The sequence below is a fragment of the Narcine bancroftii genome, chromosome 1, assembly GCF_036971445.1.
Source record: "Narcine bancroftii isolate sNarBan1 chromosome 1, sNarBan1.hap1, whole genome shotgun sequence".
Classification (NCBI taxonomy): Eukaryota; Metazoa; Chordata; class Chondrichthyes; order Torpediniformes; family Narcinidae; genus Narcine; species Narcine bancroftii.
Genome location: NC_091469.1, coordinates 83,787,258 through 83,807,491, shown reverse-complemented (window position 1 = coordinate 83,807,491; position 20,234 = coordinate 83,787,258). Strand labels below are relative to the sequence as shown.

Genomic DNA, 20,234 nt, shown 5'->3' with positions numbered 1-20,234 from the left:
TTATTCGATTCTGGTCAAATTTCTTTATGATAAGATTTCCAGTATAAGACCCGAAACCCTTGACTGGACGGATGAAGAGATTGAAAAATTCAACTTTGTTAAACGGTGCCTAACGAGTGCCCCAGTTTTAGCGCTGCCCGACCTAAACAAAACCTTTGATTTATACACTAATACCAAAGCTGGAACAGCCACCGGCGTGCTCACACAGAGCAAGGCTGGCTATAGACAACCAGTGGCTTTCCTGTCAAAGCTTTTAGACCCCGTTTGTCGCGGCTGGCCAGAATGTATACAAGCCGTCGCAGCCACTGCAATTTTGGTGGAAGAAGGACGAAAGATTACTTTCGGTGCCCCTATGACAGTGCATACCCCTCATACAGTCCGCAATATTCTATTACAGCGGGCTGGAAGGTGGCTCACGGATTCGAGAATCCTAAAATACGAAACGATATTAATGGACAGCAATGATTTGACCTTAATTACAACCAAAACTCTCAACCCAGCAGCCTTCCTCATCTCCCCAGCTAATGACCAGCCTTTGGACAGTTTAGAACATTCGTGCTCAGAGGTTATCGACTTACAAACAAAAATTAGGGAAGACCTAACCGATGTCCCTTTAACTGAAGGGGAAAAACTGTTTATTGATGGTTCTTCACGTTGTATTGCAGGAACCCGCTATAGCGGGTATAGCGTAGTGGACGGTAAACAGGAACTGGTGATCGAAGCTGGTCGCCTCCCCGGCCATTGGTCAGCACAATCCTGTGAGTTATATGCCCTCTGTAGAGCACTCCACGAACTAGAGAACAAGGTAGGAACGATCTACACTGATTCTAAATATGCTTTTGGGGTAGTCCATACCTTCGGTAAGATATGGAAGGAAAGAGGGATGATAACTGGCAAAGGACAAAAGTTAGCTCATGAACAGTTAATTACCCAATCCTTGGAGGCTTTAGCACTCCCGTCCGATATTGCCATTGTACATGTGCGTGGACATCAGACTGGTAACAGTCCTGAAGCTAGAGGAAACAGGCAGGCTGATGCAGCTGCCAAACAGGCGGCATTAGCAGAAAAGATTCATTTATACCAGCTACTACCCACGCCAATAGAGATTAAAAAGAATCCCAACTTTAAACGGGAAGAAGAGGTCGCAATGAGAGATCAGGGATTTTGCCAGACTGCCGACGGGTTGTGGTGGACAGTAGACGGACGGCAAGTTATTAACAAAGCCATAGCCCGCCAAATCATAGATCAGTTACATCAACAAACACATTGGGGAACCCAGTCCCTTATAGATGCTTTTACACGTTCCCTTCACTGCCTTGGCATATACAATATTACTAAATCTGCTACTCGATCTTGTCCCATTTGTCAAAGGGTTAATAAGAAATCGATGCGCCAAGTAATACCTGGCGGTCGCGACATTGCCGTTCGCCCGTTCCAGCGCATACAAATAGACTTTACTGAACTTCCTAAGATTGGCATTTACAAATTTCTCCTTGTCATGGTCGATCATTTCACAAGATGGGTTGAAGCTTTTCCTACCCCGAATGATCGTGCCAACACTGTCATCCGAATACTTATTGAATGTGTCATTCCACGATACGGTATGATGCAGACCATTGATTCAGATAGAGGTACGCATTTCACCTCTAAGATTCTACAGGGTGTCTGCAAGAACTTAGGAATAGAATGGCAACTACATACCCCATGGCATCCCCAAAGTTCGGGGCGAGTCGAACGTATGAATCAAACATTGAAACTCCAACTCACTCGACTTCATGAAGAGACTGGTCTGTCCTGGATTAAATCATTACCGTTAGCGCTGATTAGAATTCGGACAGCACCTCGTAAAGACCTCGCAGTCTCACCGTATGAGATGATGTTTGGACTCCCATTTATGGGGTACCACACTGATTCTCCCATTCCTGAAGCTAATGACCAATACATTTCTAAATTCTTACGAGGACTTTCTACTTCCATCCAAGATTTAAAGCAAAAAGGACTCTTAGCCCAAACACCACCCTTAGACTTTCCTATACATTCTATTAAACCTGGTGATTGGGTTTATGTAAAAGCATGGCAAGAAGATCAACTAAAACCTGCCTGGGATGGTCCCTTCTGTGTACTTTTAATTACAGACACCGCAGTAAGAACAAGAGAGAAAGGCTGGACCCACATTCAAAGAGTTAAACCAGCTTCTGAACCACAACACCACGACACACAGATTCAAACCCCAACCTGGCGTGCAGTTCCTCATCCATCAGACCTGAAACTTACACTGCGCCGTGACAAAGTGCCGTAATGTTACTTGTTTATTGTGGTTTATTCAGTTATTGTTGTATTTTATTGCTGTTTTCAATGAGCTTTACATTTATTGTGGTTTATTCAGTTATTGTTGTATTTTATTGCTGTTTTCAATGAGCTTTACATTTATTGTGGTTTATTCAGTTATTGTTGTATTTTATTGCTGTTTTCAATGAGCTTTACATTTATTGTGGTTTATTCAGTTATTGTTGTATTTTAATGCTGTTTTCAATGAGCTTTACAGTTATGGTGGTTTATTCAGTTCTTGTTGTATTTTATTGCTGTTTTTAATGAGCTTTACATTTATTGTTCATTGTTGTTTACTCATTTTTTTGGAATATTGTTCGTTAATGTTTTAAGTCCCCCCCTGGAATAGGGGCAGCAGAGGTTACAATTGGGCTCCTTTAGAATGTAGACAGGGCATAGATTTAATGTTTAGTCATAGTGGGGTATGGGTTAACAAGGGATTCCAATACGGACCGGGGAACTGAACAGCTTTAGTGGAGTACATCTAATTTGTATCGTAGCCTACACAGGTATTAGAGACAAGAGTTTTGAGGCGATAGCACAAAGGACATGGTGGGACAAAGACAGACAGAATGGTAGTCAGGATTGTACATGTAGCAGAGAGAGAGAGAGATGATACATATGCTAATGTTAGCAGACAAGCTGCAACACACAGTTAAATCACAAGAAACAATCCCCTCCCCAGCTTTGTCACTTTTCATCACCCCGTGAAGGGGAGCACCAGTTACCAACAACGTGAGCTGCTTGACACTTTAATATCAGGCTCCAAACAGCCTTCGGAGATCGGTGGCCCTAGGGTTCGGGGCTGAAGAGGACATCAGATACTAGCCACAATTCAACGGAACCGCCTGACTACTGCTACTCGTTCGCTGCTGAAGGCAGCGCTTCTCACAGACTGCTACTCGTTCGCTGCTGAAGGCAGCGCTTCTCACAGACTGCTACTCGTTCGCTGCTGAAGGCAGCGCTTCTCACAGACTGCTACTCGTTCGCTGCTGAAGGCAGCGCTTCTCACAGACTGCTACTCGTTCGCTGCTGAAGGCAGCGTCTCTCACAGACTTCGTCAGGACAACGCTTACAAAAGTCGGGTGCTTCAAAGACATTGCTTCAATATTTCAACGTGTGGGATGGACTAGACTCTTTACTGAGAACTGGAGCCTGATACTCGAAACCCTAATAAGCAGCTGGACTCGCTACTCTGACCTTCATGGTGCTCCCCTACCTAAAGACTTTACACAGACATTACAATTCGGTTATTGACCAGCTGGGTAAAACTACACCTTACACTTGAAAGATCAGTGTTACTGATCTAAAAGAAAAGTGAGGAAAGGGGGGGGGGGGATCAGTCACACTGACACTAGTAACCAAAGATCAGTAACACTGATCATGGTGAAAGATCAGTATTACTGATCTAAAAGAAAAGTGAGGATTGTGAGAGATGGGAAAATTGATCTAAAATTATGAACATGGAAGAAACTAAAGTTCATCAGTAAAATGGCTGTAACCAGTTCAAACAGGATAAGCTTGGGGCTTAGGATGCAGGAAAGCAGAGTCAGCACGATTAACATAAGAATCTTCTAGTCTTTGTGACAAGACCATAAGACTAAGATAAGGAATGGTAAGGTACAATAGAATGTAGGAAGTTGAGGTAGTCTGGATCAGATAAGGGTCTCCTAGCCCTGGACAGAAGTACCAAGTCATACATTTCTAATTAGCTAACCATACACAGATTTATACATATGAAATTAGCCAACCCTAGATAGAATGAGTCAACTCTGCATATCAAGAGACTGTAGCCCAGAGAATCAGGAAGGTGTGAATAAGGACAATGACATGATGGGGCACCCACAGGATACCCCCTGGTCCTCCAAGTGTACTGAAACTGCACGTAGGCAGGAAGGATTACCTATGCCAAACCCATCCAGGGGGGCAGAAGAATGTAAGGGGGAGGGCATTCTGATACTGAAATTGACTGTATAAAAGTTGGGTGAGCCCCAGTATGTGTGTGTATTCCCAGGGTAAGGGGAAGCACCCAACTTTGCATTGTTGTAGTAATAAATGTTCTTTGTTCTCAATTTTTGTCTCGAGCAATTTCTTTAAAGGTACTTTAATTCCTAACATACACATTACATACACGTGAGCTTATAATTACAAGGGGGTTAAGTTAGGTTGTTAATAGTAATAAGTTAAAGTTTGATCCTGTTTTTATGATGAAAGAAAATTAAAAACAACTTTTGTTTAAGTAACCATTTGTCTTAGTGAATTTCTATTGCTGCTGGGTTTTAGGTCCTCTGGGATCATAACAGTCCCTTTTAATCAGATCTACCACCGTGGCATCATCTGCAAACTTGATTATTAAATTTGTATTATCTATAGGAATGCAGTCGGAGGTAAAAAGGGAATACAAAAGGGGGCTCAACACACAACACTGGGGCATGCCAGTATTCAAGATAAGAATGGAAGAGAAAATATTTCCCAGCTTAACAAATTGAGGTCTGTTAGTTGGCAAGTCCAAAATCCAATTACAAAGGGATGGGCTGATACCATGCAGACGAAGTTTGGTTATCAGCTTAGAGGGGACAACTTGAGGTCATCAATTTTATTTTTTAGTAACTGGACATTCACCAGTAGAATGGATGGTAGGGGAGGTCTCAGTTCCCTGTGCTTCAGTCTGGTTAAGCTCCCTGGCTGCCCTCATACCAGCCCAGTGATATTCATATTCGTATTTATAGAATCTACTGAACCTTGACCCATTTCATTCACTTTCAATCCACAGCCCCCAGTGGAAGATAATACTTCCCATTCACTCCTTCTGCATAAAATGGGTCAAATATTTTCCTCCTGTACATAATTCCCAATGGCCAAACCCTCTTCCCATTCATTGACATTGAACTAGTGCAGTCTCCCTGAAAGATATTTCTCAGTAACTCTCCTTTCTTTCCCTATTGCTTATTCCTTTCCACTTTAAAAGCTATTATGCATTTTTGTTACCCACTCTTTCAGGTCAGCATCACTTTCTCCTGAAAATTCACAATGTCATCAAAAGGTGATTCTTTGAATATCCACCATTGTTTTGGCAATGTCCTATTGAATCCCTCTATTTATCTGTAAAACACACAAGCTTTTTGCTGATACCTTGAAGAAGGGTTCAGGCCCAAAACGTCGGTAATATATTTTTACCTTCTGCGAGACTAGCTGAGTTTATGCATTCACTGTGTGTTTTTCCCTCTATTTATCAGCTCAACTACTGACCATTGGAAATAGTTTTCCACCTCAACTTATTCAATTAAAACCCATTTTAATTATCACTTTGCCCTTTTGTATCCCATAACCTATTTTGTTCTAATGAAAAATGCCAGCTTATCTCATTTCATCTCATCCCCAGGAGATATCTTGAGAATCTTCTCTAAATCCTCTCCAAAGATGCATCATTTTGCTCAAAGTAGAGGTTAAAACACTAGAAAGTATTCTAACTCTGGACCAATCTACTATTTGTACAGGTTTATCTGCATATAATGGTTAAGCAAAATGTTATATATTGCCCCAAAGTGTTTTATAATGAGTTAAGTACTTTTAATAGGTACCCACAGTTGTACAAAGAGGACCAGCAAATTTCTATCCAGCAGGAGCTCACAAACAGCAATGAGAACCATGGCCAGAGTGCATTTTAGATGCAAACAATATATACGAGGGCACTAGGGAAAATTCAACCAAGAAGGCAGACAATGAAGGAAACAGGGGTTATCCAAATAGCAGCATTGCAGTTATGCTGTAGTTCCTCTTTTGCTCAGCCGTTATTGTATCAAGTCTACAGAGTGAAACGCAGATGTTGTGATTGTCGTACAGTAAATGCTAGGGGAACTCAACTGGCCTCACAGCGCCCATAGGAGGTAAAGATATATTACCAACATTTTGAGCCTGAGCCTTTCTTCAAGGCATAGAACAGGAAGGTGTCAGAATAAAGACTGAAGCAATAGTGGTGGGGGGCGTAGTTAATGGAAACCAGAGAAGTCAATGTTAATGCCATCCAGTTGGAGGGTGCCCAGATGGAAGATGAGGTGTTGTTCCTCCAATTTGAGGAGTCTGGCAGTGCATGAGACCATGGACAGACATGTTAGCAAGGGAATGGGACAGGGAATTGAAATTAAGTCCACAGAGTGATGAATTCAGGTGTTACACTCTGATTGTTTCAAATACATTCACCAGGTGTGTGCACAGTTAGCTGCTAATTAATGGTTACCAGATTGGTAGACCATGGAAGAAACCAACTCCATAAGCCCATCCTCCCATGTGCTGAGGAAATGAGAACAGTACTCTGTGAAGCATAGGAAATTCACTGCTTAGGTGACATATGACAACCAAGGCTCAGCCTTGTCTTACAGACAGAAGGCTAAGGCTTCAAGTTCCTTTCCAGAGACTTGCACAAAAATCTAGCCCGTTCAGAGCCAAGTGTGAGTTTCTCTATAAGATGTTAAACCAAGTCATAATCAATCAAGATCCTATGATACCATTTCAAAGAAGAGTACAGTAGTTCTGGCTGACATACAAACCTCAATCAACATTGCTGAATCGACTGCATGACTGTTATCACCCTTGCTCTTTGTATCTGCTGTGTGCAAAATAGCTGCCATGTTTCCTACAACATTGACTACAGTTAAGAACCACGAGAGGCACAGGAGGCTGCAGATGCTGGAACCTTGAGTGAATCACAATCTTCCAGAGGAACTCAGAGGCGGTGAACAAGCAACTGTCGACGTTTTGCAATACTTGGTTTCAACCCAAAAGTTTGACAATTCCTCTCCCCTCTCCATATATATCACTTGCCCACTGTTTTCCTCAGCAGATTACATTTATTTGCTTTAAGAATTACAACACTGGCCAAAAAGTACTTTGGAATGTCCTGTAGTTATGAAAGTTGCAATATAAATACACATCTTTCTTTCTTACATATATGCATTGAGTTTTTCTTTCTTTTCCTCCATCCAGCTTCTTTTAATTCATTCCTTCTTTACATGATATTTTGTAAATATATCCCACTATAACCCCCATCCCCCTACCCACCCTCCACCAAATAATTTTTTTTTAATTAAAAAAAATTAACATATATGTATATATATATATATATATATCTTTGGCTTGGCTTCGCGGACGAAGATTTATGGAGGGGGTAATTATATATATATACAGTCATCTACTTAACACCTTAGAGGATGCCAACTCCATCCGGGAAGAGAAAAAAAATACTACCGTATATCTAAACCCATATATTTCATGTTCGGGCTCCATATCTTAATAAAAAAGGAATAATTATCATGTAAATTATAAGTTAACTTTTCCATTGGTATACAGGATTTCAACTCTATATGCCATCTCTGCATTCTCAATTCAATATAATTCTTTCAAGTAATTGCTATACATTTTCTAGCCACTGCCAATGCTAAATGAATAAATTCAATCTGAAATTTCTTTAATTTTAACCCCAAAATCAATGTCATACTATATCCCAACAAAAATTACAACAGATCCAATTCAAGTTTAAACTTAAACAAACCTTCCAAAAATTCCTTAATCCAACACCAAAATGGTTTCACCTTTTCACAAAGCCATACCGAATGCAGAAAGGAACCAACCTCTTTACCACATCAAAAGTACAGATTTGAAGAACTAAATTCATACTTCTTTAACCTCTCAGGAGTTAAATAAAGCTGATGTAAAAAATTATAATGAACCAATCTATATCTCACATTTATTAATTTAGTCACACTATCTTCACACATAGTCATCCATTCTTCCTGAGATAGGGATAGAAAAAAACAATTCTCCCATTTATTTTTTGTTTCAAACAAATCCAATTTAGTCATTTTATGTTGCAACAAAGCATACATTTCTGAAATAAAGCCTTTCCCCCCCCCCCCCCCCCCATCAGTAAGTAAGATTTCAAATTTAGTTTGCTTAGGTAACCTTAGCTCACGTCCAAAATTCTATACAGGTACACAATCCTTTATCCAGAACCCTTGGAGGACAGTGTGTTCCGAATTTCAGATTTTTCCGGATTTCAAAAAGCCAGATTTAAGCCAACCTGAATTGTGCCACCATATCCAACCCCACCCCTTCCAGTTGCGTTGCCATCTCCCCACCCCCCTCGCCCACCCGACTCGCGCTGTCAGTCTCCCCCCCCCACTCCTTGCCCACCCAACTCTCGCTGCCGGTCTCTCCCCCTCGACCGCCTGACTCACGCTGTCGGTCTCCCCCTCACTCCTCACCCGCCTGACTCGCGCTGCTGGTCTCTCCTCCTTGCCCGCCCGTCTCATGCTACCGATCACCCCACTTCGCCTGCCCAACTCGCGCTGCTGGTCTCTCCCCCTTGCCTGTCCATCTCGCAATGCTGGTCCCTCTCCCTTGCCTACCCATCTCGTGCTGCTGGTCTCCCCCCCTCACCCGCCCAACTCATGCTGCCGTCTCTCTCCCCATTTGCCAGATTTTGGAGCTTTCCGGATTTTAGATGTCTGGATAAAGGATTGTGTACCTGCAGCAACAAAGCACGAACTTGATAATATGCAAACAATGTATTCGACGTAATTCCAAATTTTATCTATTAAATGACAAAAAAAAACAGCTTCATAACAATCTCCTACAAACTTAATACCTTTCTGTTCCCAAAATTTCAAATACTGATTTTTTATTAGTTGAAAAAGGAATCAATTTATTCTGATACAATGGAATTTTAGCTGAAATTTTATCTTTAGTTCCCACAATCTGATCCCTGTTTTGCCATGTCTCCATTAAATGTTTTAACACAGGTAAATTGTAATTTTACAAAAGGCAGGGATTCCATTTGTAAATAAACTGATCCATATTTCCTTCAGAAATCTGTGTCATCTCAACCTTAGCCCATATCAAAAGATGGTCAATTTCAAACATCCTATTATTAAATTTTAACTGTACTGCTTCATAATAATTTTGAAAATGTGGTATTCTAATCCTCCTAAAGAATATTTCCAAGTCAATTTTCGTAATGATACTCTTGCCAATTTACATTTCCATAAAAACAATCATATTAAAACATTTAAATCTTTTTTTAAAAATTCAGAAGTTTACAGGGATTGAAACAAATAGTGTATGGGGGAAGGATGTTCATTTTAATACATTCCTTCTTTCAATCTGTTTTTCCTCAGTGCTCCTGTCCCTTTAATAAACTGGTTGAGGTTGCTATTTACAATAATGAGGCAATATAGCTTCGGTGTAATATTAACTGTTTTAAGCTCTGTAAATACGAGTGGGTCCTCCGGGAAATAGTAAGCATACCTCCAGTCTCTGAGGGGTCGCCAAAATAAGACAAATCATTGATGCCTTTAACTGATCCCAGAAATACCTAGAGGAGAGGTGAGTGTAAACAATTAGACAAGTAATATATAAAACAAACGACCTCCTACATAACTTAAATTAAAACAGCAAAGAATAATTTGTGTTCAAAGAAAACCTGATCCAATTTTTCTGTTTCTTCATCCACTACTGATTGCATCAACAGATTTCTTCTTAAAGAATCATCGTGGATATTTACTCTGCTAATGAAGAGATGGACTTACCTGGTTAAGAAACAATCCGATGCACCAGAGTTGAGGAAGGAGGTTCGCAGATGGGAAGGGCTGTGAAAGACAGATCATTGTGTCAACAGAAGGCAGTAGGAAAGGTTGCAGTGAAGGAGGGTAGCATTTCCATGGAATGGGAAACCAGTGCTTTGTCGACCAGGCTTTTGCACGCTGACTTCAACTCAGCTAAAATTCTGCGCAATAACCTCTTGGCAAGTCCTTTCCTGATAATTGCACAACATACTCTCTCTCTCCCTCTCTCTCATCTGCAAATAGTGATTACCCGGTTACGGTCCCTGAACAGGTCACACACAAACACAAATTAAAACTAAATTGAAAGAGTGGAAAGTTATAATAAATTAAAATATTCACAAAAAGGAAACATTTTGTAGAAGTATGGTGAATAAATTGAAAGAGTGGAAAGTTATAATAAATTAAAATATTCACAAAAAGGAAACATTTTGTAGAAGTATGGTGAATAAATTGAAAGAGTGGAAAGTTATAATAAATTAAAATATTCACAAAAAGGAAACATTTTGGAGAAGTATGGTGAATAAAATGAAAGAGTGGAAAGTTATAATAAATTAAAATATTCACAAAAAGGAAACATTTTGGAGAAGAATGGTGAATAAATTGAAAGAGTGGAAAGTTATAATAAATTAAAATATTCACAAAAAGGAAACATTTTGGAGAAGTATGGTGAAAGGGCAGAGGGAATGGAACTAATGATAGTTCCAAAGGCTGACAGTCACAGTTGATCACATGTCCTCCCTTGTATCAGGAAGTGCCCTCTTGGTCAGAACACACTTTGAGCATTGGCACAGTTCCCGATCTTTGATGATGGAAAGAGCAAAGGCCATTGGATCATTGATGTACAGAGGATTCTTGAGCCACAAGTCCAGAGCTCACTGAAGTGGCAACACCAGCTGATAGGATGATATGAAGGTAGGTGGAGGAAACATGGAGGCTGCAGAAGGACTTACAAATTAAGAGAATTGGCAGGGAAGTGGCAAATGAAATATAATATCAGAAAATGGATGGTCATGCACTTTGGTAGAAAAAATAAACAGGTAATTATTTTTTTTAATTGGGAGAAAATTGAAAATATCCAGATGCAAAGGGACCTGGGACTTGTCGTGTAGGTTAGCCTGAAGAAAAACTTGCATGTTGAGATGGTGGTGTATAAGGCAAATGTAATGCTAGCATTTATATCAAGAGGAATAAAATAAAAGAGCAGGGATCACTGTTCCCTCTAAGCTATGAGCATGTGCGCACGCACATTCTGCAACCAGCGCACAAAGGAAATTAATGTGTGCACAGAAGGTTAATTACTTAAAAAAAGTAGTAATTAATAATTATCATTCATTCAGGTTCCTTGCCATTTGGTATGGGCGATCATGCCTCTCCATCCATGATCTCTGACTCTCCAAATTGTAGTTGTTGCCTCCCCTGTTCTCCTTCAGTGAAGGTTCCATCTTTGACCTGAGACTATAGTGTAGAGCGCGTCGAAAGAACCAAAGACTTGTTGATCCAAACCAAGGCTTTTATTAACCAAAAGACTGAAGCATATCACAAGTAGGTCGACCAGTTCAGAATGACCTGGTCTGGCTAGGAGCAATCCTTTAAGACCTGCCAGTAGGTCTGCCTACACTCTCAGCCAATCACAGTCATCCTACACTACAATCTGTACATATACATATTGGTGATAGAATCTGTACTATCACATTCACCCCTTCTTTGAGAACTGACCCCAGGGTAGATGGAGGTTAGGGGTTGTACCAGTCAGGTGGACCGACCATCTGGCGTGACCGCCGTGGCACCGGGATTGGGGTTGCCAGAGTTGTGTTGCCAGCAGGCCCGTAGGGTTCGGCCACTGCTTTGCTCAATTTCCCAATGGCGTTGTCAACAGTCTGGCCTGAGCTGGTGGGATGGTGCTGGTCTCTCTGTTCAAGCACATGACCTGGAGGAGAAGGAATAGGGGGAGGTTGGGTTAAAGGCACTGCTGCACCTGATCCGGCTTGGGCTAGGTCCCTCACCGAGACTGTGTCCTCCCACCCGTCCGGGTACTCAATGTAGGCATAATGCAGGTTCACATGGAGCAGAGACACTCAGTCAACCAAGGGGTCGTTCTTTGAGTACCGGATGTGGCGTCGTAAGAGGACCGGACCGGGAACCGTGAGCCACGCCGATATGGTTGTACCCGACTCAGATTTCCTCGGGAAAGAGAACATCCTTTCATGGGGGGTGGCATTGGTCGCGGTGCATAGGAGGGAGCGGATGGCGTGTAGGGCACTAGTGAGCACGTCCTGCCAGCGAGAGGTGGGGAGACCTTTGGACCGGAGGGCAAGCGTAACTGCCTCCCAGACGGTGGCATTCTCTCTTTCAACTTGCCCATTACCGCGTGGGTTATAGCTGGTGGTCCTGCTTGAAACAATACCACACTCCAGAAGGTACTGCCGCAGCTCTGTGCTTATAAACGAGGACCCCCCCGTCACTGTGAATGTAACTGGGGTACCCAAAGATGCTGTGCAGGGCCCCTATAACTGAGGAGGCAGTCATGTCTGAGCAGGGCACAGTGAATGGGAAGTGGGAGTACTCGTCGCTGGCAGGAGGTTTCTGGGGTGGAGTGATTAAAGACAGGGAGCGGAGCGTGAGGCCACCCAAAGTGCAGGGAAACGATTTGAAACTGGCACTGAAAATCCAGTCCCAGCAGTGCAGAGGCGCACAATTGGGGAAGGACTAATAGTTTGAAGTCTGTGAACATGATGCCCTGGACTTTCAGAGTCACCACGCAGTACTCCTCTGCTCCAGTTGAGTGCGATCTGGTCGCCAATGAAATTCTCTGTGTAGTGGGGAGAATAGCCAGTCCGCAACGGTGGGCCAGGTCTGGGCAGATAAAATTGTCAGTTGACCTCGAGTTAGATAAGCAATTGGTATAGTGTCCATGCACTTTAATCAGTTCCATAGCTTTTGTGAGGGGTTGGGGGAAGTCCTGGTCAAGGGTTACTGATGCAGAGACTTGTAACGGGGACAGTGGAGTCCTGCGTGATGACGTCATGCAACATGTGCTTGATGATGTCACGCAAACAGTTGGGCCAGAAAAGACAGCGTCGAGGAGTTGGTGTTCCTGCCTGCAGCCAACGGTAAGTGTTGGGGGTCGCTGCTTGCCATCAGCGGTAGGGCAGTCAGCGGTAGCAAGTCCCTGGTCGGCACATCGGGTCCCCAGTCAGCAGCGTCGGTGGGTACCGGGTCGGCTGCCCCGGTGGTGGCGGGTCCCCAGTCAGCAGCAGCGGCGGTGGCAGGTCCCCAGATGGTAGTGGCAGCGGGTACCTGGTCAGCTGCCTCGGTGGCGGCGGGTCCCTGGTTGACAGCGGTGGCGGGTCCCTGGTCTGCAGTGGCGGCAGGTCCCTGGTTGGCAGCGGCAGTGGCCGTTGAGGATGGGACTGGGGCCTGGTCGGATGTTGCTTCATGAGGTAGGGTGAATATTATTGTGGCGAGGGTGAGTTGTACCTTCCACGCTCGGCGTCTGCCCCGTGACGTCAGGCACTGCCGCGTGGTGAAGTCCTCGCTCTCATTGGACAAGAGCTCTGAGGAAGAAGTGTTTGAAATGGAGAGTGGTGATTGGGCTTCACACAAGGCACTGTGTTTGACGGTGGCCATTTTGGAGCAACAGACTACAGCAAAGTGGCCGTTTTTAAGGCACTTCTGGCACCTGGCTTTTCTCGCCGGGCACTGAGACCTGCTGTGCTTGTTCCTCCCACAGAAATAACACTTTGGGGTTGCATCGGGCAGCGTAGTGGCAGAGGTAGGGTAGAGGGAGGGCATCCTAATCACATCAGAGTGTGGGGTCCAGCCCCGAGAGTACATGTCCATACTTAAGACCGCAGCCTCCATCATCTCTGTGATCCGGATCACGTCCTCTAGGTTTTCTCCCCCGTGCTCTAGCAGGCGCTGCCTCACCTCATTTGATTGAACCCCGGCCACATAGGCATCCCGAATCAGATCGTCTGTGTACTCCACTGCAGTTCAGTCTGTGCAGGCACAGTCCCTGCCCATTGCCCTTAGTGTCTGAATATAAGCTCTACAGGACTCACCGGGCTGTTGCCTCCTTGTAGCAAGTTCGTACCAAGCATAGACCCTGTTCACTGGTCGCTCATAGAGCCCTTTCAGCACCTTCATGGCTGCGGCATAAGTGGTCGTGTCCTGGACACTCTGATAGACTCTCAGGGACACCATAGTCATCAATATTAGTAGTCGACGGCTGTCCTCTATCATGGCAGGGTCAGAGAGCTGTAAGTATGTTTCGAAGCATCTCACCCAGTGCTTAAAGTCATTCGAGGCTGTAGCTGACTGTGGGTCGATGTCGAGGCATTCCAGCCGTAGCATACGCTCCATCCCTTCAAAACCTTTTAGTTAATAAAATTGTGGAGCGCGTCGAAAGAACCAAAGATGTGTTGATCCAAACCAAGGCTTTTATTAACTAAAAGACTGGAGCATATCGCAAGTAGGTCGACCAGTCCAGAATGACCTGGTCTGGCCAGGAGCAATCCTTTCAGACCTGCCAGTAGGCATGGCTACACTCTCAGCCAATCACAGTCATCCTACACTACAATCTGTTCATGTACACATTGGTGATAGAATCTGTACTATCACACATAGACAAAGTAAAAATACTGAAATGGCTTGCTGTTGCCTTCTACAGTTGTAGTGTCTATACTGGACAGATAACCTTGGCCATGGATTAGTTTTACAACCATAAATTCCAGTTTGTAGAATCTGCTTGTAAAAAAACCATCCACCATCTGCAATCCATGGGATCATGTGACCCTGATTGGGAGGCTAAACAGGTATTACACCTCGCCCAATGATGACCTATAGGCTTTCATTAAAAGGAACGCCTTACTCCTCCTTTTGCTGAGCAATTGCGCGGCACCTATGTGGTAAATAATTATACTTGAAAATAATCTCTTAGCTAACTGTTTTTGTTAACTAGTTAGTTGTTTTTTTTCCAAATACCACATTTGACATCACTAATTTACATCATCTCACCTCGCACACAGGGATTCAGTGCGCACATACTTTTGTCACAGAGAAAAAATTTGCACAACATCAGATTTTGGCGCACAGTGAATTAGAGGGAACATTGGCAAGGATGTGTTGTTGAAGCTTTTTAAGGTTCTGACAAGTCTCACTTTGAGTATTGAGAGCAGTTTTGGCTTGTCATTTAAGAAAAGATGTGGTGAAGTTGGACGGGGTTCAAAGGAGGTTTGCGAGGATGATTTCAAGAATGAAAAGGTTATCATACGAGGAGAGTTTGACAGCTCTTGGCCTGCGCTCATTGGAATTTTAAAGAATGAGCGGGGATCTCATTGAATAATTTCAAATGTTGAAAGGCATGGATAGAGTAGATGCAGAAAGGATGTTTCCCATGGGAGAGTCTTGGACAAGAGGGCACAACTTCAGGATTGAAGGGTGTTCACTTAGAACAGAGATGTGTAGGAATTTCTTCAGCCAGAGGGTGGTGAATCTGTGGAATTTGTTGTCACAAGTGGTTGTGGAAGCCAGGTCATTGGGTGTTCTTGAATAGCCAGAGCCTTTTTCTGCTCTATGTCATGGTCTAATGATCTTATAAATAAAGCATACAGCATACTTGCATTCATCAGTCGGAGCATGGAGAATAAAAGTTGGGAAGTCATGTTGCATCTGTATTAACCTTTGCTCAGACCACATTTGGCACATTGGGGCTCTGTCAGCTATTTGAACAATCTATCGTATAGGAGGCTCTAATAGCTCAGTGGTTAGTGCACTGATCTTGTAAACCAAGTGTCGCGAGTTCATCCCTTGTTAGAGCCTCATTTCTTTGTGGTCCACTGGACAAAGTGGTGGCTCTGTCTTCCTTACGGTACACAAAATTAAATAATTTCATGTATGTTACATTCTAAATGTAATATTACATGACCATGTTTACTTTGTTCATTCCACTTCCTCTGCCCTTCCAAATTTCTTTACTCATGGAATGGAGAGGAAGTGGAATTTGTTCAACATTTCCCTCTTGAATATACACAGTGTCATTCTCTCCCCTTTTCCCCCTCCCTTCCCTCCCTCCTTCCCACCCCCTCCCTACCTACTAAACGTTCAACAAATACAATACAATAAACCCATTAAACAATGTCATCACACAGTGAAAATAAACAAGAAAATTGTGTCATCTACTTTTACCCACTGGGTCAGATCATTTCGTCTTCTCCTCATTCTGTCATTTTAGGGGGTGGAGGTCCATGGTAGGACTTCTCTGTGTTCCATGTACGGTTCCCAAACGACTAGAAGTAGGAATCTTGATGAACTTTATTCTCTCTGTAACCTGGATGCAGTGGTCAACTGCAGTTCTGCACAAGTGGATCAAACTAAATGCTGCACGGGTCTGAGCAGTTAAACCTTTCCAAATCTGTGAGAAAATTGCCCATCTTCTGGGATAACAATACATTTTTGCAAATTAAGTCCAAACACACAGAAAAACCATTACAGATTCTTTTCTGTGACATTCCCACAAAAATAAATCAAATATATCATAACCTGAACTTATTTACATCTCTCTCTGTAATTTATTCTGGCTACATAATAAAAGAAAAAGGATGTCACACACTGCATTCCCTCCCCCATTTCCTGGTAAATGAATCACCAAAAAAAACAGTTTCTCACAGGTTTTGAGGAAATCCCATCATCAATTTAGAATTAGAATCAGATTTATTGCCATGAATTGTGTTGTTTTGAGGTTTACTGTCAAGCAAAACACCCTTTTTTCAAAACAGATTTATTCCATTTTCTATGGGAAATCAATTTTTAAAGATTTGGCAATGTCATGTATTAAGAAGATTGAGGATTGTTTTGAAGCAGGGAAATTTATTACTTTTAGAAGAATGAAGGAGAAGTTTAAGATAGCTGAGAACACCAGTCTTCGTTATTACCAGGTTATGAATTTTTTACGTGAAAATTTTGGTCAAGATCTGTTATTGCCAGCAGAAACAGGTGGAGTCATTGTTGTGTAATGGAGACAAAGCAATTTCTCTCAGTCATGTCTAGGTTGTTACAAAAAAAAGCTCAGAAAGTAGGGGTTCATAAATCAAGACAAAGATGGGAAGTAGACTCGAATAAGCAAATAGGTGAGCGCATTTGGATGGAGTTATGTAGAGAAAGTATGAAAAGTACAATAAATGTCAGGTATAGGTTAGTACAATAAAATTTTATTCATTAGTTTATTTGACACCACAATAGTTAAATAAATTGAATCAAACCCTTTCGGATTTATGTTTTAAATGTGAACAGGAAGTTGGTACATTTCTGCCTTCTACTTGGAAGTGTCCTAAGATTAAACCTTTTTGGTTGGAAATAGGTAACATTAGAACAAATAATGGGGGTTAAATTCCCACAGGATCCAATGTTATTTTTTGCTAAGTGATATTAAAGCAATTAAACCTAAATTAAAATTGAATATGCACCAACTGAAGTTTGTTCAAATTGCTTTAGCAATAGCTGGAAACTGTATTGCTATAACTTGGAAATCTGATATAGATTTGGGAATGGAGAGATTGCATGTGGAAGTTTGGAATTGCACAGCACTTGAGAAAATTCTTTATAATTTAAGATATAACTATTATATATTTTGGAAAATATGGTGCCCATATTTAATATTATTATATTTAAACAAAATTCAGACATCCCCTTTCTCCTAAAATAGATCTCCGTATATTATAAGAAGTTTTATAGTAAGGAGTAATCCTGTTGAAGTCTCTTGTCCTACTTTTTAAAAATTTTCTTGTCTTTGTAGGGGTTTGGTGGGAGGAGGAGGCTAAATAGGGGGCCTTTCTTTCTTCTTCCTTATATATACCACATGGATTTGCAAATATTGTAAATTAAGTGATTTTTTTGTGGTTTTAAAATTAATAAATAAAATTAGAAAAAAAAATTAATTTGTTGTTTTGCGGTGGCAGCATGGAGCAGTAAAAGTCTCAATTACACAACTACAAGATTTTTAAAAAAGTCAAAGGTGAAATTTTGAGAGTACAGAGTTTGTATGTTCCTGTCAGGATTAAAGGCAAGGTTAGCAGGCATAGAGAACATTGGTTTTCAATGGATATTAGGAAGAAGAGAGAGGTGTATAGCAGGTATAGGCAAATCAGAGCAAATTAAGTACATGAGAAGTATAAAAAAGCAAGAAATCAGGAAGGGTAAAAGAAGACACGAGGTTGCTTTGGAAGACAATGTGAAGGAAAATACTAAGGGTTTCTACAGATATATTAAGAGGAAAAGGGTAGTAAGATTAGAGGGCTTGGCTATGTTTAGAGCCAAAAGAGATGGGGGAGATCTTAAAAGTTGTTTTTTCATCAATATTCACTCAGGAAATAGGCACAGAGGCATGGGAAGTAAGGAAAACAAGCAGTGAGGTAATGGAACTGATACAGATTAAAGAGGAGGAAGTGCTTGCAGTCTTAGAGCAAATAAGGTGGATTAATCCCTAGGGCCTGACAAGATATTCCCTTGGACCTTGAGAGAAGCTACTGTAGAAATTGCAGGATCTCTGGCAGGAATATTTAAAATGTCCTTGGCCACAGGAGTGGTGCCAGAGTATTGGTGGGTAGCTCATGTTGCTCTGTTGTTTAAAAAAGGATCCAAAAGTAACATTGGAAATTTTTGGCCAGTGAGCCTGATATCAGTCATAGGTAAGTTATTGAAAGCTGTTCTAAGAGATCAGATATCAATTATTTGGATAGTTAGGAACTGATTAGGGATGGTCAACATGACTTTGTGCATGGTAGGATGTATTTAACCAACCTTGTAGAGTTTTTCAAGGAGGTTATCATTAAAATTGATGAAGGAAAGGCTGTGGATATTGTCTTTATGGACTTTTGTAAGAGCTTTGACGAGGTCTCACATGGGAGGTCAGGAAGATTCAGATGCTAGATGTTCATGACGAAGTAGTGAACTGGATTCACCAACAGCTGAACGGGAGAAGCCAGAGAGTAGCGGTGGATGATTTTTTTTAGACTGAAGGCCTGCGACGAGAGTTGCACCTCAGGGATCGGTGCTTGGACCATTATTGTTTGTCATCTATATCAATGTTTTGGTGATAATGTGGTAAATTGGATCAGCAAGTTTGCAGCAAGATTGGAGGCATTGAGGACAGTGGTGAATGTTTTCAAAGCCAGCTGGAAAAATGGGCTGAAAAATGGCAGAATTTGATACAGTGTGAGGTGTTGCATTTTTGAAGTACAAACCAAGAAAGGACATACATGGTGAATGACAGGGAACTGAGGGACTTGGGAATTCTTGGGAATACAGATACATAATTCCCTAAAAGTGACATCACAGGTGAATAGGGTTGTTAAGAGAATAGGGTTTTTGGCATATTGGCCTTCATAAATCAAAGTATTGTGTCTAAGAGTTGGCATGTTATGGTAAAGGTGTACAAGACATTGGTGAGGCCAAATTTGGAGTATTGTATGCAGTTTTGGTCACATAACTACAGGAAAGAAATCAATAAGATAGAAAAAATGTTGCCCAGACTTCAGGAACTGAGTTACAGGGAAAGGTTAAACAGATTAGGACTGTATTTCCTGGAGTGTAGAAGAATGCAGGGAGATTTTATAGAGGTATTTATAGTTATGAGAGGGATAGACAGAGTAAATGCAGGTAGGTTTTTTCCATTGAGGGCAGCTAAGTTACAAACCAAAGGAATAGGTTAAGAGTGAAGAGAAATGTTTAGGGGACATGAGGGGAAACTTCTTCACACAGAGAGTGGTGGGAATGTGGCACAAGCTGTCAGATGAGGTGGTGAATACGGGCTCAATTTTAACATTTAAATAGAATTTGGACTAGTACATGGATGGAAGAGGTATGGAGGCCTAAGGAGTGGGTGCAGGACAGTGGTACTAGGGATAAAAAAGTTCAGCACAGACTAGAATGGCCAGATGGGGCCTATTTCTGTGCTGGAGCATTCCATGGTTCTATAAAAGAGAAAAAATGAGGTTAAGTAGACCCCTACGTACAATGGGGTTCCCTTCCAGGACTCGCATCTTAAGTTGAAATTATTGTAAGTTGAAAGAGTAGTACCCTCTTCCTTTTTTTAAATTTAATTTAAATGCTGAACACCTTTTATAAAATACAATTTAAATGGGGGAAAACATTACTGTAATGCACACTACCGGTTTTTTAAATTTAAATTTTATTTAAAAACTGAAAACTCAGATGCACGGGTGGCTGGAGAGAGGACCCATGGTCGGGAGCTCAGTTGCAAGGGCGACCAGGGCGTTGGGAGTTCAGATG

General features: G+C 41.9%; 2 protein-coding genes across 4 annotated transcripts in view; one reads left to right on the top strand and one right to left on the bottom strand.

The window, feature by feature from the left end:
* Positions 1–10,300, bottom strand: part of adamts13 (ADAM metallopeptidase with thrombospondin type 1 motif, 13) — a 138,267-nt gene extending 127,967 nt beyond the window's left edge. The window contains exons 1-2 of one of the 2 annotated variants that reach the window (XM_069931357.1): positions 9,912–10,300; positions 9,631–9,697 (exon numbers count right to left, since the gene is read on the bottom strand). In XM_069931357.1, coding sequence (XP_069787458.1) covers positions 9,631–9,697; positions 9,912–9,989 — 145 coding nt within the window. In that variant the 5' untranslated portion in view covers positions 9,990–10,300. The remainder of the gene's footprint in view (positions 1–9,630; positions 9,698–9,911) is intronic. The other variant, XM_069931353.1, reaches the window with a different exon arrangement.
* The window catches only part of rexo4 (REX4 homolog, 3'-5' exonuclease), a 46,561-nt gene continuing 35,933 nt past the window's right edge, over positions 9,607–20,234 (top strand). The window contains exons 1-2 of one of the 2 annotated variants that reach the window (XM_069931419.1): positions 9,609–9,708; positions 10,696–10,859. The gene's annotated coding sequence lies outside the window, so the exon portion shown is untranslated. Of the gene's footprint in view, positions 9,709–10,695; positions 10,860–20,234 lie in introns of both variants that reach the window. The other variant, XM_069931447.1, reaches the window with a different exon arrangement.